At 32.7% G+C, this 25,411-nt stretch overlaps 4 protein-coding genes across 5 annotated transcripts; 2 read left to right on the top strand and 2 right to left on the bottom strand.

Moving 5' to 3' along the window:
• Positions 1-1,019: 1,019 nt before the first annotated feature.
• l(1)G0020 (RNA cytidine acetyltransferase l(1)G0020) lies at positions 1,020-9,200 on the top strand. The gene is made up of 17 exons (XM_011138475.3): positions 1,020-1,291; positions 1,419-1,682; positions 1,751-1,909; positions 1,995-2,231; positions 2,385-2,589; positions 2,736-2,857; positions 3,048-3,184; positions 3,260-3,541; positions 3,672-3,753; positions 3,831-3,947; positions 4,118-4,294; positions 4,373-4,520; positions 4,640-4,784; positions 4,908-5,116; positions 5,358-5,530; positions 5,623-5,874; positions 8,893-9,200. The coding sequence occupies exons 1-17, from the start codon at positions 1,184-1,186 to the stop codon at positions 9,118-9,120; spliced, it is 3,045 nt and encodes a 1,014-aa protein (XP_011136777.1). The 5' UTR covers positions 1,020-1,183; the 3' UTR covers positions 9,121-9,200.
• A 100-nt stretch (positions 9,201-9,300) lies between these two features.
• Positions 9,301-18,565, bottom strand: LOC105181719 (uncharacterized). Its single transcript, XM_025300232.1, has 13 exons — positions 18,142-18,565; positions 17,613-17,804; positions 14,489-14,694; positions 13,979-14,226; positions 13,208-13,300; positions 12,909-13,121; positions 12,559-12,832; positions 12,416-12,479; positions 11,167-11,349; positions 10,940-11,055; positions 10,334-10,554; positions 9,995-10,186; positions 9,301-9,828 (listed from the first exon to the last, which is right to left on the bottom strand). The coding sequence occupies exons 1-13, from the start codon at positions 18,505-18,507 to the stop codon at positions 9,452-9,454; spliced, it is 2,745 nt and encodes a 914-aa protein (XP_025156017.1). The 5' UTR covers positions 18,508-18,565; the 3' UTR covers positions 9,301-9,451.
• Positions 12,236-12,956, bottom strand: LOC105181588 (uncharacterized). The gene is made up of 2 exons (XM_011138462.3): positions 12,559-12,956; positions 12,236-12,479 (listed from the first exon to the last, which is right to left on the bottom strand). The coding sequence occupies exons 1-2, from the start codon at positions 12,918-12,920 to the stop codon at positions 12,245-12,247; spliced, it is 597 nt and encodes a 198-aa protein (XP_011136764.2). The 5' UTR covers positions 12,921-12,956; the 3' UTR covers positions 12,236-12,244.
• Positions 18,566-20,582: 2,017 nt separating the features above from the next.
• On the top strand, positions 20,583-25,185 carry CycA (cyclin A). 2 transcript variants are annotated; one of them, XM_011138408.3, is made up of 6 exons: positions 20,583-21,117; positions 21,510-21,977; positions 22,111-22,334; positions 22,563-22,767; positions 22,950-23,197; positions 23,358-25,185. In XM_011138408.3, exons 1-6 carry the CDS (start codon positions 20,947-20,949, stop codon positions 23,443-23,445), a joined length of 1,404 nt encoding a protein of 467 aa, XP_011136710.1. In that variant the 5' UTR covers positions 20,583-20,946; the 3' UTR covers positions 23,446-25,185. The 2 variants fall into 2 exon arrangements, with proteins under 2 accessions (XP_011136710.1, XP_011136701.1); XM_011138399.3 differs by having other exon boundaries at positions 20,584-21,117; positions 21,507-21,977.
• The last annotated feature ends 226 nt before the right edge of the window (positions 25,186-25,411 follow it).

The following is a 25,411-nucleotide window of genomic DNA, read 5'->3' as shown; positions in this document are numbered from 1 at the left end:
TATGGCCGGTATTCATAGTCGGATCTTAAATTTAAGACCGTCTTAAGTTTATTTTCAGATGCTATACAAATCATTTCATTGGCTATGGGGTATCTGAAAATGAACTTAAGACGGTCTTAAATATAAGACCTGACTATGAATACCGGCCTATAAGGTTGCAAGACACGAAATGAAATATTTTCATTCGCTGACAGCTTACATTACAGCCTTACAGCCTTACTCTTACAGCTATTGTAGACGAGCCTTAAGGCCATCACACACAAACGAACTTAAGCAGTAAGACGTAAGCAGTAAGCAAATCGATCAATCACAATCGAAATTTAAGGACGCCATTTCAAAACTTACGAGAATAATTGATTGTGATTGGTCAGTTTCTTTACTGCTTACGTTCATTGTGTGTAATGGCCTTAAGGTCATTCTACAATACGTGTCATAAGTTATAAGCCATAAGAACTGACCAATTATAGCTAATTATTTTTGTAATAATCGACTATAATTCGCCAATTCTTAGGTCTCTTGCACAATGCTAGGCAACAAGCAATAAGAATAAAAATGGACCAATCACAATCGACTATTACAAGAATGGTGGTCAATTTGGTTATAATTTATGACTAATAGCTTAAATGGTCTGTTCTTTTTAGCTGCACTGCGGAACTAGTGCAATAAGTTAGAATGAGACAACTATATTTTTTCTCACTTTAACTTATTGCACCAGTTCAGTAGTGCAGTTAAAAAGAACAGACCAATTGTAGAAGACCTATAAGGCTTAAGGCCAGAGCACAAACTTCTGCATAACGCATAATACACAACGCATAAGAGAATCAACCAATCAGACTTCTTCATTTCTATCCTGAGGAGGGAAATGAAGAAAACTAATTGGTTGATTCTCTTATGCGTTATGTATTATGTGTTAGGCCCCTTGCACAATGCCAGGCAACAGGCAATAAGAATAAAAATAGACCAATCACAATCGACTATTACAAGAATAATCTATTGTGATTGGTCTATTTTTATTCTTATTGCCTGTTGCCTGGTATTGTGCAAGGGGCTGTATGCAGAAGTTTGTGCTCTGGCCCCAACCCTAGGCTCGGCTAAAAGCAGCCTATGACCCCTCTCCTTCTTCTCTTTGGTGACAGTATAATTTTGAAGTAGAGCAGGTTGAGTGAATCAATCTTTTATTAAAATGGTTCGTAAAAAAATAGATAATCGTATACGAGTTTTGATAGAAAATGGTGTTGCTGTGGGGCACAGAACAATGTTCATCGTTATCGGTGAGAAAGCAAGAGATCAAGTAAGTATTTGATTGAATCTTCTATAGTATACGTGCAGGATGTTAAAACACGTGTTTGTAAAATATTAAAGAGATTCGCAGTCATTTATTATTATTACTTAAGTATTATAAGAAAATATTGTTTCAGGTGGTATTATTGCATCATATGTTATCCAAAACTGTTGTAAAGGCTAGGCCTTCTGTATTATGGTGCTATAAAAAAGATCTAGGTTTTAGTAGTCACAGAAAGAAACGCATGAAGTCTTTACAGAAAAAAATTAAGTCAGGTAAATTGGATGTTAATGAGGATGACCCATTTGAATTGTTTGTTGTTTCAACCAACATTCGTTATTGCTATTACAATGAAACACATAAAATATTAGGTAATACTTATGGCATGTGTATATTACAGGTATGTATTTGTTTTACTCTTGTTAATGTACTTATGAATAATATCACAACAGGATATCCTAATTACAGGATTTTGAAGCAATTACACCAAATCTATTGGCACGTACTATTGAAACAGTAGAAGGTGGTGGAATAATTGTATTTTTGTTACAATCTATGAACTCTTTGAAGCAATTGTATACAATGAACATGGATGTCCATCAGAGGTTCCGCACAGAAGCTCATAAAGTATGAATATATTCTTTCCCAATATGTATCTGAGATTCTAAAATATAATGTAATATTTCCTTATTTATTTATTATTTTATTTTAGGATATCATATGTCGATTTAATGAAAGATTTCTATTATCACTGGCTTCTTGTAATCGGTGTTTAGTAGTTGATGACCAACTAAATGTATTGTCTATATCTTCTCACAATCTAAAAATTGAACCTGTGCATAAGTCTACTATATCAGAGGAGCAATCAAGTTTAGATGATTTAAAGGAGCATCTAAAAGATACTCAGCCTGTATCTGCATTAATTAATTGTTGTAAAACCACTGATCAGGTAAATTCATAGATAAATCATTAGAGAAATATTTTATGTAATATACATTGGTTGATAATTCATAATTATATAAAAACTATATTAGAAATAAGAGAAGAATTAGATATTTCCAGTAGTGCACATGTTTTTAATTATACATTTAAATATTTTTAGGCAAAAGCAGTTCTGAAGTTCATTGAATGTATCTCAGAAAAAACATTACGGTCTACTGTATCATTAACTGCAGCTAGGGGACGTGGAAAATCAGCTGCACTAGGACTCGCCATTGCTGGTGCTATTACTTTTGGATACTCCAACATATATATTTCAAGTCCTTCTCCAGAAAATTTGAACACACTTTTTGAATTTGTGTTCAAAGGTAAGTAAAGTTTTGTACGTCTATTAATTTAATTATTTCATATAAAACAATTGGCATAAAGTGAATAAAATTTATATTTGTTTATGTGTGTGTGTGTGTGTGTGTGTATTATATGTGTATATACATATGTATATATTTTTTTATAGGATTTGATGCTTTAGGATATCAGGAACATCTAGACTATGGTTTAGTACAGTCTACAAATCCTGAATTCAATAAAGCTACAGTGCGCGTAAATATATTTCGCGACCATCGTCAAACAATTCAAGTGTGTAAATCTGATCAGTCCGTTAAAAAATTAAGAATTTTTTGTATATTGATTATTCTAAAATGAAACTATTTTCAGAGATAAAACAATGACGAAATGTATAATAAATTGCTACAGTCATATATAATAAGAAATTATACTCGCAAGTGTATTACAAATTAATAACATTAATCTTTCGCTTTTTGTACAGTATATCCATCCAACGGACACACATAAGTTAAATCAAGCAGAATTACTTGTAATCGACGAAGCAGCAGCAATTCCTCTACCTTATGTCAAAACTATGCTTGGACCTTATCTGATATTTCTGGCATCGACTATAAATGGGTAAGATATTTCTATCATAGAAAAGGAATTTTTAAATAATTAAAATATCTCAAATTCATTACAATTTTTTTATAGATATGAAGGTACGGGCCGATCATTATCACTCAAACTGCTACAGCAATTACGGACACAGACCATCGGATCAAACAGTCATGGAAAGAATGAGGAGCAAAATGAGAAGACTCTTGTTGGGAGACAATTACATGAACTTACTCTTGACGAATCGATCCGTTACAAACCTAGTGATGCCGTGGAGCAGTGGTTATGTGATTTACTTTGTTTGAACGCTACGATATACGCACCTATTTTATCTGGATGTCCTCCTCCCGACACATGTCAATTGTATTACATAAACAGGTATTCTATGACACGTATAATGACTTATAAAACGTTGTACAATTATAATTTATGATTTAAAAAATTAATATACAGAAGATGAAGCATCTCAAATTATTATCTTGAAAATTCTAAAAGAATCTTTCTTTAGGGATACATTGTTCTCTTATCACAAGGCCTCTGAATTGTTCTTACAACGATTGGTTTCTCTATATGTCGCATCGCATTATAAAGTAAGCGTTATATAATTTTTAAGACAAAAAATATATATTACAAAATCTTACTAATTATTCATTAATATCTATTTTAGAACACACCTAACGACTTACAAATGATGTCTGACGCACCTGCACATCATTTATTTTGTCTGTTGGGACCTGTAGATCTCAATAAAAAGACTTTACCTGAAATACTAGTCGTTCTGCAAGTGAGTAACATTTTTCGCAACACACACATGTATTTAATTATGTTCTTAAACGAATTATTCTTGTGTTCTTAAACAAATAACATTTTTCATTTGTTTATGCACACATTACATGCCATATTATATGTATATTGCCGTAAAAAATATAGATTTTTTATACAAATTTATTTTAGATTTGCTTGGAAGGTGAAGTTAGCAAAACCAGTGTGAGTGAAGGCCTTTCACGAGGTCGTAGAGCATCCGGCGATTTAATACCATGGACAATCGCTCAGCAATATCAAGACGAAGATTTTCCACTATTGGCGGGTGCGCGCATTGTTCGTATTGCTACGCATCCAGATTATCACGGAGTACGTGTTTTTTTATTAATCATCATTTAATATGCACATGAAATTTATACTGTTCCATTAAAAAATGTTTAATTGTAGATGGGATACGGTAGTCGTGCATTGCTGCTATTAAAGCAATATTATGAAATGCAACTACCTAATATTAACGAAGACGTTGTGCAAGAACCGATAACGGAAATCAAGAATGTTCCTGATGAGGCAGTGGGTTTACTAGAGGAAACGATTGGTATAATTTTATAATATTACTCGTATTATTAATAATTTCTTCATAATGCTTATCTGTCCATTAACGCAATTTTTATTAAATGAAGTAACATTATTTTACTTATCTAATTATCTTCACAGAACCTCGCAGTTCGCTTCCGCCATTATTATTGAAATTAAGCGAGCGACCTCCAGAACAATTGGATTACATCGGTGTATCTTTCGGGATTACTGAACAACTGCTGAAGTTCTGGAAACGAGCCAATTTCGTACCCGTATATTTAAGGTATACATATAAATAACATATACATAACGTATACATATAAATATAAAAATGAAAAATTGTACTATTAGCGTTACTGTCAAATTAAGAATTGGACGATCTTAGATGTATAACGTAATCTTTCAGGCAAACTGCAAATGACATAACAGGAGAACACACGTGCATCATGCTCTACAGAACTCAAGGGGAACTAACTGCCTCTGAATGGTTGCGTGATTATTGGAGCGATTTCCGGCGGCGATTCTTGAGTCTGCTTTCTTATGCATTTAACACATATACAGCATCACTTGCATTGAGCATACTTGTTAACAAAACAATACAACTAGATTCTGTCAGTAAGTGTATTATGTCGTCATTAATTTGTTATAAATTCATTACTATTTATTACTAATTTATCATTAATCTATCATTAGTTTATCATAAATATATAATCACATTTAATATAAAATTAATTAATTTATTCTTCTATATTACAAAATCTGTTGCAATGAAAACTTTGATTAATTAATTAATTGATTAATTATAATAAAATCTTAATAAAAATAATTCAAATTTCAAAGGAAATATTCGTTTCAGCACTGAGCAAAGAAATGTTGGACGTTCACTTCACATCATACGATCTGAAGCGTTTACAAATGTATAGTAACAACATGACAGATTATCATTTAATTATGGATTTATTGCCGTCATTAGCTCGCCTACACTTCTTAAACATGATGAACGATACTCATTTCTCAGCAGCACAGTCAGTAAGTTGTTTCGAAGTGTCCCTAATACTTTCATTCTGCATAAAAAATTCTACGTTTTCTTATGCGATAACTGAGTATATGGAAATTTTTAGGCAATTCTGCTAGGCTTAGGTTTGCAACATAAAACCGTCGACAAGCTGGCAGAAGAGTTGAATTTACCGTCTTCACAGTTACTCGGACTATTCAACCGTGTTATACGTAAATCAACACAATATCTAAATAGCGTCGCAGAAGAACACATTGCAAGTGTTATAATGACCAAAGAATCGTCAGTGAACGGACAAATAAAAATGGATCCTTTGGGCGGACAGAATCTACACGAGGAGTTGGAGAGCGCAGCCAAGGTTAATAAAATTAATAGTTAATAAATAAACATAAAAGATTTAATATAAATAAATACATTTACACTTTCAAATATGAATTAACAAATCGGTTTTGTCATTCCATACATTTGCAAGTTACCGGAAAATTCATGTCTTATTTCGTACTTTATATTGGTTGACTCGAATAGATTTAACAACATTATTAAACTACGTACAGATAAATTACATCAGCAAGCATAAAATAGAATCCTTTATAAAATTGTCTTGATTACGACGTTCTTATGTTAGACAAATTAGCAGACAATTAAAAATCGTATTAAAGAACATAAGTTTGATTAAGACAATATTAAAATCTTGGACGAAGAAAAATCGTATATCGATGCATTTTTATTGTTTTTCATCATTGCTCTTCTTTTATTTATAAAATAGCAATCATATAGTTACGGTTTTGGCTCCAGTAAATTGTATAATTGCATAATCATGTTTTAAAAAAGTTGCAGCTACAATTATTATATGTCAAAGATGATCCTAATCTTAGGACCGAGGCGTATACGTTTAATTTGTTTTGTCTTATTGTATAATTGAATTTTGGTTTTATTATCAGCAGTATCAGTTCTTACTTGTTTTTTATTATATACATAATATAGTATATCTTGAGAATTTATATATAATTAATGTATAATGGAGCTAAGTTTGTACATTGCTCTTATTTGAATATTCTCATTTATAATTTATTTAAAACGCATTGAAAATAACAAAATATTGTAGGAGCTCAAGAGGAAGGAAAAACGAACACATTTAGAATGTGCAAAAGAGTAAGATAAGGATGTTAAGTAAGACATGTTAAGTTAGAGTCGGGCTTAACACGTATCCTTGTCTTACTCCTTTGCACACACACGCACACGCACACACACATTGTGTAAATATATATATATATTATGGAAAAAAGAATAGGTGGCGTAAAGTTAGGTAGAATTAGGGTATGGATACTGGCATATGCAGATGATATGGTCCTATTGGTAAAAAATAGAGAAACAATGTTAGATATGATGAACACATTAAAGAGATTCTTAAGGGGGGAATCTGGTTTAGAAGGCTAAAAAAGGGAGGTTTTTATGAATTTTTTTATTGACAATAATGCAGTTGAGGTTTCTAAAACTTTTACAATATTTAACTGCTTATTTGAAGATGAAAAAAATTTTTATATTGTAAAATAATTGCAAAATGACACCATGGTGTATTTCTAATCAGAGCGCCACGCCAACCGAGTTGCCAATCTGCGGGAAAAATGTAGCCCGCAATTTTTATCTGAAACAAAAAAACCAAAAAGATTATTAATTTTCATGTATTTTTATTCTATGTGAACCAGGAACATGGTTAAAAAACCATAAAATTTTTAGCACTTGAAAAAAAAATGACATTTTTGAGAGAAAATATCCTCCGTTTTATGCAATAACAATTATTTAAATTAATGTTTTTACCAATGTTTGAGGTTCACATAAAATGGTTGTTCATTCTCTAGCTAACACTTTTGAATCAAATCGATTGATCAATTAGTTTTTTCTCTATCATTCCTGCAGATTTTAAAAAAGTATGAAAATGATATTTCGAGAAAAAGACATTTAAAGTTTGCGGTACAAAAAAATATCATTTATTGGTGACTTACTGCAATCTTATGTTAATCAGCTATACCAGGGCCATACTGCAAGCCTTCAGTTTCTTCATAAAACTCGTTTCGCTGCATTTGCTCCAGTCTACGAGCTGTGCTTGCTGCTTCAGCGCCGCTCCCTTCTCGTAACTCGCTGCGCATCGTAATTATCAGCAAACATTTTGCACTCCTAGCCGATATTGATTTCTAATAACTGCATCGTTAATAAAATGGCAGTGTAGTCTTCGTTAAAGATGCCAGTAGCCAAATATGCAGCGATTTGAACAATTTTAAAGCCCGAATTGAGGTGTTTGCGAGCGATATGCCACATAGTCGAATTGAAGGATTTGTTGGAATTTTGTATATGCGCGCCTAGTGAAAAGATCTTCATTGGAAAGATCTTCATAGATCGAAGTAAGGTGTTTCTCAATATCAGACTTTATAACTTTCATTCTTGGAATGCTGGTTGCTATGAAATCTTCTTTCGGCGATTTCGAAATGCGCTGCGAAGTACCTCTTGAGCCTTTTGGATACATATTTAAAACTGTCAATCTTTGTTAAATAGAAGCTTTTTTCTCGTCGAGAATCGGAACAAGACTGACCGTTGAAATAAACGCCTCAAAACCAAAACACATAGGGCAAAAGCACAGGCTTTTGCATAACACATAATACATAACGCATAAGAGAATAAACCAATTAGTTTTCTTCATTTCCCTCCTCAGGACAGGGACATATATTCTTAAATAGTTTAACTATAGATTAAGCAAAAAAAAATTCGAAAATCTTGACCCTATAAACCAGGTTCCCTTAAGGATAGAAGCTTCAAGTTGACTATTGAGAAAACAAAGATATTAGTATTTAATAGGGAAAGAAAAAAAAAGATGGAAATGGGAAAATAAAGAATTAGAAGAAGTACAGAGCTTTAAATACCTAGGATTTAAGTTTAACAGTAAGGGCGAATATGTGGGACATATAAGAAAATGAGCAAAAAAGACAAAATTGTAGCAAATAAGGTATAAGGGCTAGGAGGGAAAATCTGAAAATATAAAAATGATTTCACGAAAAGATGGATATTGCTTAAGTATCTAGTAAAAAATGTAATGTCTTACGAAGTAGAGATGGGGGAGAGAGAAAAAGAAATTGGAAAAAATACAAATAGTAGAGATGGGGGAGAGAGAAAAAGAAATTGGAAAAAATACAAATTGATTACATTAAATGGGTGTTTAGGTTAGACTTTTGCACACAAAAATTACAAAAATTACAAAAAAATAATAGTAGAAGGTAGAGATCCGAAATACTTCGGAAGGTTGAGGTAAAGCTTTTTATAAACCAAATCCCTTTCTTTACTATATGTTGAAGTAAAAATAAACTGATTGATTGATTGATTGTAGGAATTCAAGATCAAACAAAAAGAAGAATTGAAGAAATTAAGGAAAGAAAACCTGGACCAATATGTTATTAAAGGCTTGGAAGCGGAATGGACTAATGCGTTATCCGGCAAACATAATAAAAATCTTATTTCTGTGAAGACTGGTGAAAAACGACCGACCGAGAGTGATCATGCGGAAGAAAAACAGAAAAAACTTAAGAAAAAGAAAAAATTTCTTTCAAAAACATAACTCCTTATATAAATTAGTGGGAGGATATTTAGATATATAATACTGAAAATTTATTTTTACATGTAAATAACGAAAAATATATTATACATTTATAAATATTCTTGTCAATTTTCCTTCTTATAATCGTTTATACTTGAAAATTGTCTTGAAGAAAAAGAATAAATATAAAAACTAGTTAAAAAAGGAAATAAATCTCAATCCAGATTAAATCTTATTTTCTGCTTTATATAATTATTATCAATAGCACCAAATAGTGAATTATATATTTTTTAAAGTTTAGTCAATTTACTATAACTTATTTAGATAGTACTATTTCTAATAGTTACTATATTCAAGATTTTGGCGACTCGAAGAAATTATCATCTACGATATATTTTAAGCATTGGGATATTAAATTTCTTTCGTGTTGTATAGAACGCGAGAGTAACATTTGTAATAATTTGTTATGGTGCCTATTTGAAACTTTCTCTTGTCTTTTATCTTCCACTATTTGATGAGTGTTATGCTTAGGTTTATCTTTATATTTAATGCTGGGATGTTGGGATTTATCATCAGCTATTATCTGGTAATTCAATTTACTCTCACTTGCATCTGTGCAAGATTGCGCATCATTGTAAGTTTCTTCATGAACTGTGTTTTCTGCTGTCTTATGATCCTGAAGATTCTCTGTTTGCACTTTTTCTATTGGTATTTCTTCAGAAGCAGCATCTAAAATTACAATTAGCTTTAGATTCCCTATTGGGAGAAAATTCATTTAAATGGAGAATACTAATCAGTATAAATAATTATATAAGTTTTGAAATATTCTCACATATAAGAAAATTAATAATGAGAAAGTAATATATTCTGTTATATTAGAAATTATTTTACTTACCCTCTTCTTCAGTTTCATAATTTGCTACTAAAGAAAATATAGATAAATTAGCAGGTTTAGATTTAGCAAATGTTTGTGGTATATCATCATCTTCGTCTGAAATATTATCAATTATTTCTTTATGGAAAACTGTTTGTTCAATTTGTTCATTGAGAGACGTTTCATTCAAACTTTCTTCTTCTTGCAAAATATCTGTAACATCAATAGTGTTTATAGCGGAAAATAAATTATATTAGATATCTTGTGCAAAAGAAACTGAATTAAAATTTAATGTAAATCAAACTTTATATAAATTATGTATATAAAACAAAAGTATTTCTGCATAATTATATAACTTACTTATTCCAGGAAATGGACGTAAACCTCTGTATGTTTCATCTATATGAGAATTATTAGTTTTGTGTGCTAATTGCCTGCGTGGTTTACGCTTTTTCCTACGCATATTCGTCGTTTTCATCGTTTTGAAAACACTCTGATTTTGCTGAATTGTTTCTCCTCTTTGTAATTTCTCTAGATTCTCCGCTTCACGTAACATAATGTTACTTTTAGTAGGAAATCTCCTGTTTTAGCATCAATACAATACAATTATATATTAACACTACGAATAATTAACATGAAGATTAAATATGTAATAAAAGTAATATATGAATAAGAGTAATGTATGAAAAGTAAATATATATAATAGGTGAATAAATAATTAAATACTGGTAAATAACAGAATGTTAAAAATGAAACTAAATATACAAGAATACAGATCTATTCACACAAAATTGTCATATTTGTATTAAAATAGCAACATCTTGAAAAAGCATAAATATTTATTATTTTAACATAAATATTATTAATATTAATTTATTAATATTAATAAATATTATAAATATTATTAATATTAATTTATTAATATTAATAAATATTATAAATATTATTAATATTAACACGACTTACTTTTTCCTTTCTTCTACCCATTTTTTCGCATCTTCTATTGAATATTCCATCTTCGCATTTTGTTCGACACGCACAAGCAGCAAAATTCTGTCACCATCAACGTGAGTGTAAGGCCCCTTGCACAATGCCAGGCAACAAGCAATAAGAATAAAATAGACCAATCACAATCGACTATTACAAGAATAATCTATTGTGATTGGTCTATTTTTATTCTTATTGCCTGTTACCTGGCATTGTGCAAGAGGCTTAACGCTGCGTAGTATCAGAGAGAAGGAGAGATGCCATGGGCCGCTTTTAGCCGAGCCCAGTGTGAGGCGCCCTCTGTACAACCGTGCACATGAACTACGATGCCAATGTCCACGACTCTTTCCTGATTTCACCCACCACGCACGCACCATAGCCGGCTCAGTCTATCCGTGTGGACCACGCGCTTGACAATCGTCGGCGCGCCGAGCGACAGAAAAATATCATTCCCTCCTTCTCACTCTCGTGTTCGCTCAGCGACGCAAGTGAGAATATCTTTCACACTTTCTTGTTCTCGTTCTCGCTCAGCGACCATAGTTGCTAGATGCAATATATTGCGACGCTATAGCGCATGCGTGAGATGACGTAAGCTCTACGAAAGCATATGCCAATAACGGCAAGCACATCGCAGGGTCCATGGAGGGGCCCGCACTATCCGATCAGCTATCTTCCCGCATAGTTTTCCCGCGTTTTTTACGCGAGTGCCTTATTCCAGGTTATGTTATCCAGTGGATACTAAGTAACAGTTACGTTACATTAACATTATAATTTCTCATTCGACTATGTAACAATAACATTGTTAAGTGAAAAATTGTAATGTAGATTTTGTAATGTAGAAAAATTGTAATGTAATTGTAATTGAGAATTACTATCGAACCAATTAAAATAACCACGATTTAAATTATCTAATTTACTCAATTGCAATTCTCAATGCATAGTATAATACGGGCGCTATACCTTAAAAGAGATACGATACTGAGACTTTTATTCAAGCAGCGTGCTCTACGTCATCTCGTGCATGCGCTGTAACGTCGTAATATATTGCATCTAGCAACTCTGTCAATGACGCGAGCAAGGCTAATTCTTTCTGGACTATAATCTGACAAGGACTGCTGCTAAACTTGGGGTCGCTGATTTTGACGAGCTTTGGCAGAAATTTAGTATAAGTCCAGCAAAAGCTACTATTAACCGGAGACGATGCAACATTCAAGCATTTGGGAGAAATTACAAATTGAAATTTCGCGATTTTAAGTATGGTCCGTTATTCTAACATTTGCAGAGTTACTTCCAAGCGACGATGTAGCGCAGCAGACTGAGCGCGGTGCTAGTACTCGCCAAGTTGCGTGTTCGCGCCTTGTGTTGTGCCTTATTCTTTTTTAATTTGTTTCTTACTCTTACGAATAAAAATATATATATTACAGAAGAATAGGAAGATAAATTTATTATACAAACAGCCTTTTCTATGGCAACCATTACGCCAAAAGCATTTTCTGCACAACGACGAGCTCTAGATAATCTATAACACATAAAGAAAGGAATACTTTGACATTATTGTAATTTTTGATAATTTGAAAAGATATAAACATTTTACATACCTATAATTAAATATTCTTCTGTCTATTCTCCTACTACATTGAGGCCCTGGATAAGGTATTAATAGTTTCTGTGATAATAGGAAACCTTCAGCTCCGATTATCATAAAAGGAAAATCTTCCTCTGAACCTGGCAATGGAGCAGGAGGAAGGATATGCAGAGTATTGTTATTGAAGTGCTTTTTCAAGGAATAATTATTCCAAACAACGGAATCACTCACTCTGCTGTTAGTTTCCACATCAACATAAATGAAACGTAAATTAGCATCTATTAAAGCTAATAATAAGACGACATTATAATTTCCTTTATAATTGTAAAACATTGACCCAGAGCATAAAGGGGGGTCAATAACAATGTTTTCCATCCATTGCCTCTATCACATGATGGAAATCCCATCGCTCTCCAAAATGATTGGCAATTACACACCATTCGTCTTCAGTATTAGGAAAACGAAGAAACTTTTCTTTCAAAACTGTAAGTATTGCTCTTAATACTTCCTTTATAATTCCTGATATGGTACTTGTATCAAGTCTAAATGTAAGAGATAACGATTCTTGATTTTCTCCTATAAAATAGCATATATAACAGTAATTTAGTAATATAACAAAATTTTGGCATACTACTGTCAATTAAAATTCTATTGTCTCTCACCTGTTGCTAAATGCCGTAAAGTAACTGACAGTCTCTCATCAAATGGAATGTTTTCCCGCAACTGAGTATTTTGCTTTTGTATTAAAGGAGTTACTTCATTCAGAAGATGTTCAAAAATTCATTCTGAGACATCTACGTTCATTCTGAGACATCTAAATTAAAAAAATTCCTTATATTGATAAAGATTCCTTCAGTTTTAAATTATATTATATAAGTGTAGCAACAAACCTTTTGAAACGATTAGGATCTTCTAATGAAAGTTCCATAAAAAGGTTATAATGTAATCCTTTCTTTTTTCTTCTTGCTATCCATTTTTGCACCCACATTATGCGCTCAGATGTACATAAATCATGTTGAATCATGATTAGGAACAAAAGACATGCACTCAATTTCTTCTTTTTCATGTTTCGTTTAAATAATACTTTTTTGCTATAGATATATTGTCACACATTACAAGCAGCAAACAGCGACCACATTGCAAATCGAATTCGTAGTATGAACAAGAAGCTCAGATTCAATGATTCGCAATCTGAATCCAATCCGTATCCATAATACGTAATGTGACACGGGCTTTTGGCGCGTAGTATAGAGTCGAACCACCGCAATATACAACTCTGCTGAGTTGAAGGCGGCGCCGATATATCCTGCTGGGTTGAGGCTTATGGTTCGATTCTACTTTGTTCAGCTTTGAGTTCTCTGCGTTGCCACGAATCAGGAGCGGACTTGGCCGCCTCCGTGTGAACTCTCTTTCTCCAAGCATCTATCGAGGACCTTGGCTGTCAGGAGCGGCGTGGCCGCTCCTTTGGAGTTTGTGAACTCTCTCTTCCCAAGTATCCGTCGAGGATTTTGTCAATTTCAAGAGCGACATGATCGCTTCTTTGAGAACTCTGAGCTCTCGTTCCAAGCGTCCGCAGGATCTTGGCCAGTCGCCCAGGAGCGACTCGATCGTCTCCAACGTGACAGAGCTCAGCGCTTTCATATGCTTTTTCACAGTTCTCAGGACCGTGGCATATTGCTGGCTGTTGAGTCCAGAAAGGCAGGCCTTCCGAAACGATGGAGGTCGTTTCACCTTCGTGCTCGTAGACGAATTTGTTACGAGTGCTGCTCGGGTTTCTCGGTTTGGATTTACGACCCGAAAAGGCCACATGAGATCCGAATTTACTACCATGTCTAACTCCGATCCTTCTGATAAGGATGTTCCGGCATCCCCGCATCACTGCCTCTAAACAATCTGGCGCGGCAATACATTTGAACTTATGTTACATGTAGCATGTTGCATACTAATGTTTTTCGACAAGCAAAGGATGCGCCGCAAACGTACAACCATCAATACCACAAAGTTTGTGTGTACTTCTATGCTCAGTAAAAGCATTCTCGGATGAAAAATCTTTGTCGCATACCTCATAGTATGAATTATCATCTTCGGAGCCAACATCAATTTCATCTTCTTGATCGTCTGATTTTTCATCATCTGGATATAGATGAGCCTAAAAATCGTTACTTAAAATATTTTGTACACGCTATGAGTCTGATTTTTTGGAAACATTTGCTATTTTGTTTAGAATGTCAACTATCATTTACACAAATCTTAATGTATTCTACTATTTTAACTTTACCTTACACTTCAATGTATATATGGATACATCTACTGAGTAAGTTTAGTTAATACATCATCTGCAGTTGTATCATTATTTTGTTATATACATATTGTGCATCCAATAAAAGCATGATAAATTATATTAATGTAAAATTTCTAAAACTATAGCCAGGGTATTCAGAAATTCAATCTTCTCCAATTTTTTTACATATGAGAAGTACATATCTACATTTTAATTTCGTTTTCCTTCCTATACCTATCCTTTCTCTCTCCTTGGATTCAGGTGTGTATAAATTTACGAATATTTTGTCAAAACACTGCTTAATTACTTTTTCAAAGCATATTAGCAATATAATAAACATATATTCACACGAGATGTTTAATAGTGAAATATTTTGAACTATATAATTATAAAATAAAACGTTTAATACATGTATAATCAATTTTTTCTTCATGCTATATATATATATATAGCATCCACACACACACACACACACACACATATATATATGTATATATACATGTATATATGAGAATTATTAGTTTCGTGTGTTAATTGCCTATATATAAATATTAACGCATTTTATTTCTGGTCCCATTTATACTATACGTTGTATAGTGTATGCAACTTAATTAACGTGTACGAAAATATTGCATAGTTAAAGTATTGTGTAGTCATTAATTCAAATGTAAATTGTTAAATATTATATATCATATCTGATTATATATGTCATATGAATATCATATATGATTATTTTCATATTTCAGAACGATTATTTCGACACACGAGGATAATTTCTCCTTGGTGGTTCAGAATGATAAAATGATGGAAAAAACACCAGAATTAGAAATATGATTTATTCTTACAATATGCATTTTAGTTACAAATTTGGTTTTTGTCTTGCTCAATATATTCTGGAAGTTATTTGTGGACTATATTGTGGAATAATATGGAATATATTACACGTATCGCCATAATTATTTATAAAAGTTATACTATTAATCTATCAGTGCCACAAGCTATATTTCAGACTTTCTTCTTACATATTAAATACACTTACATATTAAATTACATATTAAAATGTATGTGAAGAATATATAATTGTTTATTTGTACGTCAGTTTTATGGTTAATTACCATATACTATTATTATATTCCTTAACATTATAGCTTGCAGCACTAAATACTGGCCATAAATATGGAAAAAAAATTTCTTAAGAAAATTTACCCACAAACGACCAGCTTTTACATGCCTGGCGACAAGTGGCAATAAGTTATGACTAATATGTTCAAATGTTTACATACGAAACTATATCAGTTACACAGGAATATGCTACGTAAAAAAAATGATTCAAATAAATCACTAATTCTCTTACATGAGTCACCTAGAATTCTAAATTATAATTATTCCACCTAGTAAACATGCTAACCTCATGAGAGTATTTTTATCAAGATTTAAATAGAGCATGTATATATATTTATGATATAGATGATACAAAAAAGGAAAAAAATGATCTTGATGTCTGTCATATGAATATTACATTGTGAAAATAATGTAAAAAAGGGAGATGAAAGATAGCATTTGTACATGAAGATCATTCAGACTCAACTTATAACAAGACTTATAACAGGATAATGTAATGAATTTGCTAAATGATATCAAAACTTAGAGATCAAATCGTTCTGAAGTTTGAAAACAGAATACTTATACGTGATTTCAATTATACAATTTACATAGGAGGAGTAGCCTGAAGCTTAAGACTGTGCCTGTTCGCTGGAAGGCTGCGTCTCCTCCCTTTGCTCCATTTGTTCTGATTGTTCAGTTGAATTCTCAGTTTTCTGAATGGATTCAATTGTATTGTTATCATCTGTTTTCTGACCACCCTGTAAAATCAAAGTAATCCATCAACAGCAAATGATATAAGCTGCATTTAATCGCAGAATGACTGCTAGAATAACATTTTTTTTTCTAGAATTATCATAATATTGTATATGTTGTTATTATTTCACTTGTGTTTTATCTATTAATTCACAATTAGACATTTAACTAGATAAAATACATATAAGATTTGTGTTCTGTTAAACATATCTGGTATAGAGATGCACAATAAAAATCTTAAAATTACTTCTGAAACAATCATGATTTGATAAAATTTTAGAAATTTTACTTTATCTTACTTTAAATACAATTTTTTTTAACATTAAATCTGTAAGATATTTTATTATTTTCTATTTTTCCCTGCTTTCTCTCCTTCATGCATTTCATATTTGTACTGAATTAATTTTATACAGTATCAGAAAAATCACTCATATTATAACTTGCCATTATATGAATTAGCATTAATAATATATCTTTTTAATCTTAAATTGAAACAAACCCAACATATCATATTAATTTTTTATAACTGGAAATAGATATTTGTTAATAGAGAATTTCCTTGCTCATAAAATCTAGCATATTTTGCATATCTTTTTTCATTTATTCAATTATTTATGAATTAAAACATATATATTTGCATATATACATGCATATCTCTCAATCACATCTATTTTTGTAATAGTAAATAATAAATAAAATTATAAGGACAGAAATAGAAAATAAAAAAGCAAAAATATTAAGCAACATAACAAATATAAGTTGTAAAACATATAAAATGAGTAAGTTAGAGGAAGACTAACAGCAAAATAAAATTATCTATTGTTATATCATAGGATCAAATAAAAATAAAGAAAAAGAAATGCTATAATATATAGTATAATACAATGTAAAAAATATAAAAATATTTGCAGTAGAGACCAAAAATATACCTGTCCAGGATGCTTTGCAAGGTATTCATTTTTTGCATCTCTTATCATCCGGGTTACTTTATTTCGTAGGTCCTTAAATTCGTCCCATTCTACTGCATCTTTATTCTTTTTTGCTTTAGCGTACAGTTTATTTTTCTTTTGTATCTCAGTACGAATTTCATCCGTCATCCATGGCTTCTTTAATTCTAATTCCTAAATAATCATATTTGTAAATGAAGATATTTATTAGTACCAGGATGAAAATTTCTAAGTTTTATTAACAATTTATCCTTTACAATTGTTTGCCAATCTCATCATAAGAAAGATATCACAGTCCTTTCCATGAGAATTTATATTCTCCAAATACAGAAATAAATACGATCAAATCAATAAGAACAAATGTTAAGTTCTCAATTCTAATTCAAGATCACTTACAACTAGGAGGTACTATTATATATAATTCAAGGACGAAGGAAGCAAATTTTATTTAGTTAATAAACAACAAGCCACATACACGTGCGTGCATGAGTGAGTAAATGTGAATACATACTTCGAGCTTGTTGACCTTTTTTGTGTTGTTCATTGCTTTGCCCTTGATGTTACCATTGCCCACTGGAAATCTGGGCCTCATGGATGGCATCTGCAGCGGTGGCGGCGGTATCCTTCTGTACCAATGTCGCATCGGATTACGTGGTCCAATGCCTCGTGGTCCCATCGGTGGTATGATACCGGGTACCATGCCACGTGCTCTAAATCCTGGAAAGAGCGGTAACAAGCCATTGGGTCGCGAGACGCCAGCTGGTCGCGGTGGTAAAAATAATCTTTGTCTCATCGGACCAGGACCGCCAAACACTGGATTCATCGACATTGACATCGACATCGGCATCGGCATTGGCATCGGCATCCTCGGCGGCATTCCATGCGACACCAGTCTACTGCAGTCTACAACTGAATCTAGGCAGTGATGTCAGATGCAATATATTGCGATGCTACAGCGCATGCGTGAGAAGACATAGAGCTCGCTGCTTGAATAAAAACCCCAGTATCGTATCTTTTTTAAGGTATTATAGCGCCCGTATTATACTATGTATTGAAAATTGCAATCGAGTAAATTAGATAATCTAAATCGTGATTATTTTAATTGGTCCGATAGTAATTCTCAATCTATAGTCTAATATGAGTCTAATACAAATATTATGTAACAATTACATAGTTGAGTGAAAAATTATAATGTTAATGTAACGTAACTGTTATTTAGTATTCACTGGAATTATAATGTTAATGTAACTGATATTTAGTATTCATTGAACAATATAACCTAAGATAAGGCATTCGCGCAAGAAACACGGGAAAACTACGCTGGAGCTTGAAAGACAGCTGATCGGATAGCGCGAGCCTCTTCATGGACCCTGCGATGCGCTTTATTGCCGTCATTGACATAGAGTACGTCATCTCACACATGCGCCGTAACGTCGCAATATATTGCATCTGACATCACTGAATCCAGATGGTGTGCCATATCGAACGTCTATCGAACGTTTATCGAACGTCTCTCGAACGTCTATCGAACGTTTCTCGAACGTCTCTCGAACCTCTATCGAACGTCTCTCGAACATCTAATAAGCATCATACCGCAAATAAAGAACTGTATTTTTTTATTAAACACAATTATCATATAAAATCCTAAGAGGTGAAAGGGCATAAGCGTGTTGAAAGAAACATCTGTACATTTGAAATAATGTTTTTATTAAGCATCATACAATTTTTTTCGAGACCAATTGAAAACCGCCAATTGAAAAACTACCAATTGAAAATTTTTAGTACACTCTGTAAAGGCTCGTCTACATTAGCTGTAAGAGTAAGGCTGTAAGGTTGCAAGACACGAAATGAAATATTTTCATTCGCTGACAGCTTACGTTACAGCCTTACAGCCTTACTCTTACAGCTATTGTAGACGAGCCTTAAGGGATCGTCTACAATAGAAGTCGTAGAGTCGTAAGTCGTAGAAATTGACCAATCATAGTCCGATAAGAGAAAAATAATCGACCGCGATTGGTCAATTTGTACGACTTACGACTCTATGACTTCTATTGTAGACGAGGTATAAGGCACAATTTTTCATATGATTATTACATCGAAAAGTATAATTCAATTTTTGCAGAGAAGGCATGTCATCGTAATCGGTATCTATATGATCTTAATGATCACATTACTTCTCACATTAGTTGTGTTCCGATATTCACTGCCAGCACTGAAAATCTATAGTATACGTAACACAAACGATGTATTTTTAGTACTGGCAGTGAATATCGGAACGCAACCATTGTCATCCAGAAGGTTTTATACAGAGAACGATAAGAGAGATATATATGTCGTTGTAAATAAATTTTACAAGCATAAAGAAATAAGAAATTATCCTGTACTATTCTGTAAGACCATAATCAACTCGAGAGTTATCATAATTGGTTTAATATCAATTTCAATTGAGACTCGTAAACGCTTAATTTCTCTTTCATTAGCTGCGTTCAGCAGACCAAAGTGATCAGTGAGCGCTTAGTGTCTGCGATTATTGTCTGTGATTGAAGCATTCTTTTAGATTCTTCATAGACCCAAAAGTATTTACCAATCAGGAGCGAGAATCACTAAGCGCTCACTGATAATTTTGTTCTTCTTAACGCAGCCATTTTTCCTGCACTCACAATTTGTTAGCATTAAACGTTAACGTTAATCCTAAACATCGCTAATGCAAAAATAATACGCTTTTATTCAATCGATCCATCTTAAACCATTCCAGCGGATATTAGTCGCACAGGAATATTATTTGTTGTGATTTTCTTTTCAAATATCTTTTCAAATAGTAGGAAGGCCAACTTCAGCACTTTTAGCGGGAAGGGGAAAATGCCTAGGCGAACGAGCGCTTGGCAGGCTGGTTAGGATTGGTTAGCGTGTTTCCCACGACTTATCGCCATCTGTTATTGGCTGATTTCGCGAGATACCTCGTAACGTCTCACCAGCTGTTGGAGCTGCGTTTGTTTGAATCAAACGGCAACTGAAGTTCGCTGTATGCCGTGAGCGTCCCGTGTCCTCGCTTGCCATGCTTTAAAGTACGCTCGAAACGCTCGGGTTCTTTAAGGGTTCGTGGCGGCGGGACGTTATAACGGGGCGTATTAGTCGACTCGTCAGATTCGTCGTTTTTCTCCCTTTTCGGTATTGTCTCGGTGGCGGGAGAGGCTAAGTAATCTCGCCTACGTTAATTATCTATATCACGTACGTATTGCGCAAATACCTAACCATAGCTAGTGAAACAATTACTTCGTTGAGGAGCAAAAAGATCTTGTGAGAACCGAGCAGAGATATGGCCACAATAAGGGTACACGAAGACCAGGAAAATCGCATCGCCGCCGACCTGCGTGGTCGCGGCAAGAATATCAATGACACTATGGCACAGACACAATCACAATATCAGAACAAACGCGCAGTTCTGGGCGTCCTGCAGAATAATTGTGTAGGAAATATACCTAAAACCGTACGTATATCTAACAATTCATTAAGCACGATCTCTGTTTTGTTTTTTCGCTACATTATGCCATATATCTTGTTTCCTTAAAGTAACGATAGATGATACAGATACCTTGTCATGAATTGTTAAACCTTTTCACATATCATTCATGCCTTTAATGGATTTCCTAGAAAATATCTATGTCTAAGTACAAGTTTTAACCATGTTAGAATGAAATTTTCTTGCATGATTGTTAATTTTGTTGTTTGTACTTAGTATGCACTGATATTGTGTTATACAACTTATATGTCTTGAAGCTAGATATTGGGATCTTTATGACGCAATATATGTTGATATTTGATGATAAATCCACACATAGAAGTTAAAGCTATCCCTACTGTTAATTTATTTTTTAGCAGGAGGTTTGTAAGGATGATAAATATATCAAGATGAAACCAGTCATACCAACGCAATATGAACCTTTTAAAATTTATGAAGACAAGAAAGATGAGCCAGTTTTTAAAATTTATGAGGACAAATTAGAAGAAGAAACTTCTGTTGTACTTAGGGATTCAAAGGAGAAAAAAGAAATAAAAACTAAACAGCAACCAGAAATACAGAAATTGGATAGAGAAGTACCAAGAGTGGAAGAGAAAACTAGTGTTCCGTATAGTTCAGTGTTTCATGATGGCATAGATATCAGTCAGAAAAAAAATCAAGATGATAAACTCTATTTATCAGATAGTCCTATGTCACTGGAGAAATTTAGATACAGTATTTCCCCTAAAACAGAAGAACGTTTAAGCCGAAGAGACTCTAGAGGAAGTGATTTCTTTGACATAGATGAATACAGATCTGACATATACAGTTATTTACGTGAGGCAGAGGTACATTTATTTATGTGCAACATTATATTTTTATATGTGAATTGAAGCAATAGCAACTAAAATTATCAATATTGCAACTTGAACTGTACTTTATATGAAAGTATAAATTTTTGAATTAGGTATTTTGTTTCAGACTATACATAAACCCAAGCCTGGTTATATGAAGAAACAACCTGATATAACATATGCTATGAGATCTATCTTAGTGGAATGGCTTGTGGAGGTGGTAGAAGAATATCGATTACAGAACGAAACACTATACTTAGCTGTTTCATATATAGATCGTTTCCTATCATATATGAGTGTTGTGAGAGCAAAGTTGCAACTTGTTGGAGCTGCTGCTATGTTTATTGCAGCGTAAGTTTATTTCATCCAAATTATATTAATTTCACAATGGAACATTCCAGATTGTTTGTTGCATATATGATTTAATTATTTAAAGGAGTACATATAATAAATAATAAATATATAATAATAAGTAATAATAAATAAGTAATAAATAATAAGAAATAAATAAATAAATATATAAAAAATAATAGATATTTAAGAAATATTGTTTTACAATTGCATATAATTTATTAATAGGAAATATGAGGAAATTTATGCTCCTGATGTAGGAGAATTTGTATATATCACAGATGATACATATACGAAAAAGCAGGTGTTGCGTATGGAAAATCTGATACTGAGAGTGCTGGCTTTTGATCTGAGTGTACCGACACCTCTTACCTTCCTCATGGATTACTGTATCAGTAACAATTTATCAGACAAAATTAAATTTTTGGCAATGGTAAGTACACTACAATAAATACGAATATCTAGTTTTTAAATCAATTTTAAAAATACGAGACAATGAGAACCAATGCGCTTTAGTTCTCAAATATCTTAAACTTTTCGATCTATTTTCGTCGTATTTCGCCCATTTTTTCTTCTGTATCTTTTATAAATTTATATTTTGCCCTATTGTGTTAGTACTTGTGTGAACTGTCATTGCTCGAGGCGGATCCATATCTCCAATACTTACCCAGCCACTTAGCAGCTTCTGCACTGGCGCTCTCACGACATACGTTGCAAGAAGAGGTCTGGCCACACGAGTTGGAACTATCGACCGGATATGATTTGAAAACTCTTGGAGAATGTATCAACAACTTGAATAGAACCTTTTGTAATGCTCCTAACATACAACAGCAGGCGATACAAGAAAAATATAGAAGTAACAAGTGAGCATAGAAAAATTATAGTAATAATAGAATTATATAATTTTTGTGTGTAACAATATGTTCATATAATAAACATGGAGATTAATGTGAGATAACAGGGAATAATATTAGTCATATGATAACAGAGTATCAAATTAATAAACAAATTTTATTTTTTTAGGTATGGCCATGTGTCTCTGTTGTTGCCTCGTAGTACCGAGGTGGTATGCGAGGATGCAAGTGAGGAAGACGAGGAGGGAAACCCTTAGTAAAATCCGTCAGACAAAATGCAGGATTGAAACGTTAAAAAACAATTAAGCCTCGTATTCAATTGGTGATTAACGAAGCTACCGTGAAGGTCTTAAAAGTCATTAAAGTTATAAAAAAAGTCAGGAAAAATATTGAAAGAAAGAAAAAGAGGGATTAGGGCAAGACTGACCTATCGAAGTAATACGAACGAAGAGCATATCATTTTATCCTTTAGCCTTTCTAAGCTTAATTAGTTGGTATGTTGTGCAAGAGCGACCGTACTAGCTCTGCAAGTATATATTTTTCTTATTTTTTTACTATAGTATTTTACATATATATCCTTGACTGTATACATCTTATGATGCCAAATTTTATCAAACTTTTAAAAATTTCATTATTACATCGAATGAAACTTGGGTGACGTTGTCATGGAATTGCATTTATATGTTTTTTTTTTTACTTAAGGATTTTCATACCGACTCTAAAATGTCAGAGTGACATGCAACTAATTTTGATTTTCATTAAGCTCTACTCATTCCTAAAGAATAATAAGTCTAGGCAAAGTGAAACAAATTCTATTTATTATATTGTTTTACGGTTGAATATGGGCCACCAACCATAAACGACATTTTATACGAGATGTTATCCCATGAATTTTTATCGTTTTGATCAATTCTCTTCAGTTAATTCCTTGTACAGTTATTTATTTATGACATTCTAGGTACCATGATTAGCATCAAATACTTAGTTTGCTTTATTGGAGATACTATGTCCTCTTATATATCCCCTGTACTGTACTGCGTTGTACAAGAACACTTATAGACTCTATACACTGCGAAATTGTGCTGTTATAGTTTCGAGCAAAATTATTTATCGGTAATGTTCTAGGAGATACATGTATCATCCCCTCTACGTCCATTTATGATGCATGGACATTAATTTTAAATTGCAGTAATTATATAAATAATACATTTGCGACTATACGCACATATGGTCGTATCATTGCACAATATGATTGCTCGTATTTTTAATATGTAACGAAAGACATACATGTTCAAGTCGATATGCATGAAAGAAGTATGTTCATACGAATGAAAATGTAGATATATAAAAAAAATGGTACGAAATCATATACATGATGTCGAAATCGTTACATGATTACATATTTTCAATTCTGCATTGTAAATTATGTTGTCTGTACACAGTCTTTCCAATCGTCATAAAGGAAAAAAGAAAAAAAAAGGAAAAAGATTTAAATTTCCCGAGGAACATATTAACGTTAAGAAAAATATATAAATTGGTTTTTTCAAGTACGCGCTCACGGAGTAAGAGAAGCTGGGCTAAATCTCCTCACGTTAGGGGATTAAGAATAATGTAAACAGATACAAAACTCTAAAGTGGTCCTTTTTGAAACCTTTTCGGTTTTTATGACGCCGACGTCTTTTTCGCAGCAAGATTAAAAACATGAATGTATTACGCGAATGTTTTTTATATTATATTTTCATAGGTCTGACTTAGTGCATATTGTACCACATTATAAAATATAATTACGAGCCATGGTATATAAGAGTGACGACTCAATCACGCTGCTACCAATGGGCGAGAATCCGTTTAAAAAATTTCTTGTGTAGAAACTTTTAAGAATCCTAATTGTATTCGCGCTGCTGGCTACAGCGCGACTGAGAATCACTCTTGTCACATAACTTTAAAACATCATTCGGAGCAGTTTCAACATAACATTGCGAAATTGTTAATTGTTGCCAAATGTTTCCGAACGAATGCATATTAATCGACGAAAATATAAATATACAATTGTAAATACAAAAAAAAGAGAAAAAGAACTTGTTCTCTCTATGAACGCTTTGGAAGATTTTCAAAGGAATAAAGGAAGAAGAATATAAAACGAGTTTCTTTCTTTTTCACTTTTGTATTAAAAATGCTTTAACAGTACCCAAAAATTTGTCCATAGAGCAACGTGCGTTTCGA

This window comes from Harpegnathos saltator, unplaced genomic scaffold, assembly GCF_003227715.2.
Source record: "Harpegnathos saltator strain DR-91 unplaced genomic scaffold, Hsal_v8.6 scaffold337, whole genome shotgun sequence".
Taxonomy (NCBI): Eukaryota; Metazoa; Arthropoda; class Insecta; order Hymenoptera; family Formicidae; genus Harpegnathos; species Harpegnathos saltator.
This window is presented reverse-complemented; position numbering and strand designations above follow the sequence as displayed.

Bases quoted from the DNA above. Each gene is read 5' to 3' on its own strand.
- LOC105181588 (XM_011138462.3), bottom strand. From the start codon at position 12,920: ATGGAAAACATTGTTATTGACCCCCCTTTATGCTCTGGGTCAATGTTT. The intron at 12,480-12,558 runs GTATGTAAAATG...TATGTGTTATAG, and splicing joins AGAAGAATATTTAATTATAG to ATTATCTAGAGCTCGTCGTT.
- LOC105181719 (XM_025300232.1), bottom strand. From the start codon at position 18,507: ATGCCGCCGAGGATGCCGATGCCAATGCCGATGCCGATGTCGATGTCA. The intron at 14,695-17,612 runs GTATATTTTTGG...AACGATTTTTAG, and splicing joins TTGCAAAGCATCCTGGACAG to GCTCATCTATATCCAGATGA. The intron at 9,829-9,994 runs GTAAGTAAAATA...TTGTAATTTTAG, and splicing joins TTATGAAACTGAAGAAGAGG to ATGCTGCTTCTGAAGAAATA.
- CycA (XM_011138399.3), top strand. From the start codon at position 20,947: ATGGCCACAATAAGGGTACACGAAGACCAGGAAAATCGCATCGCCGCC. The intron at 21,978-22,110 runs GTACATTTATTT...ATTTTGTTTCAG, and splicing joins GTTATTTACGTGAGGCAGAG to ACTATACATAAACCCAAGCC. The intron at 22,335-22,562 runs GTAAGTTTATTT...ATTTATTAATAG, and splicing joins GCTGCTATGTTTATTGCAGC to GAAATATGAGGAAATTTATG.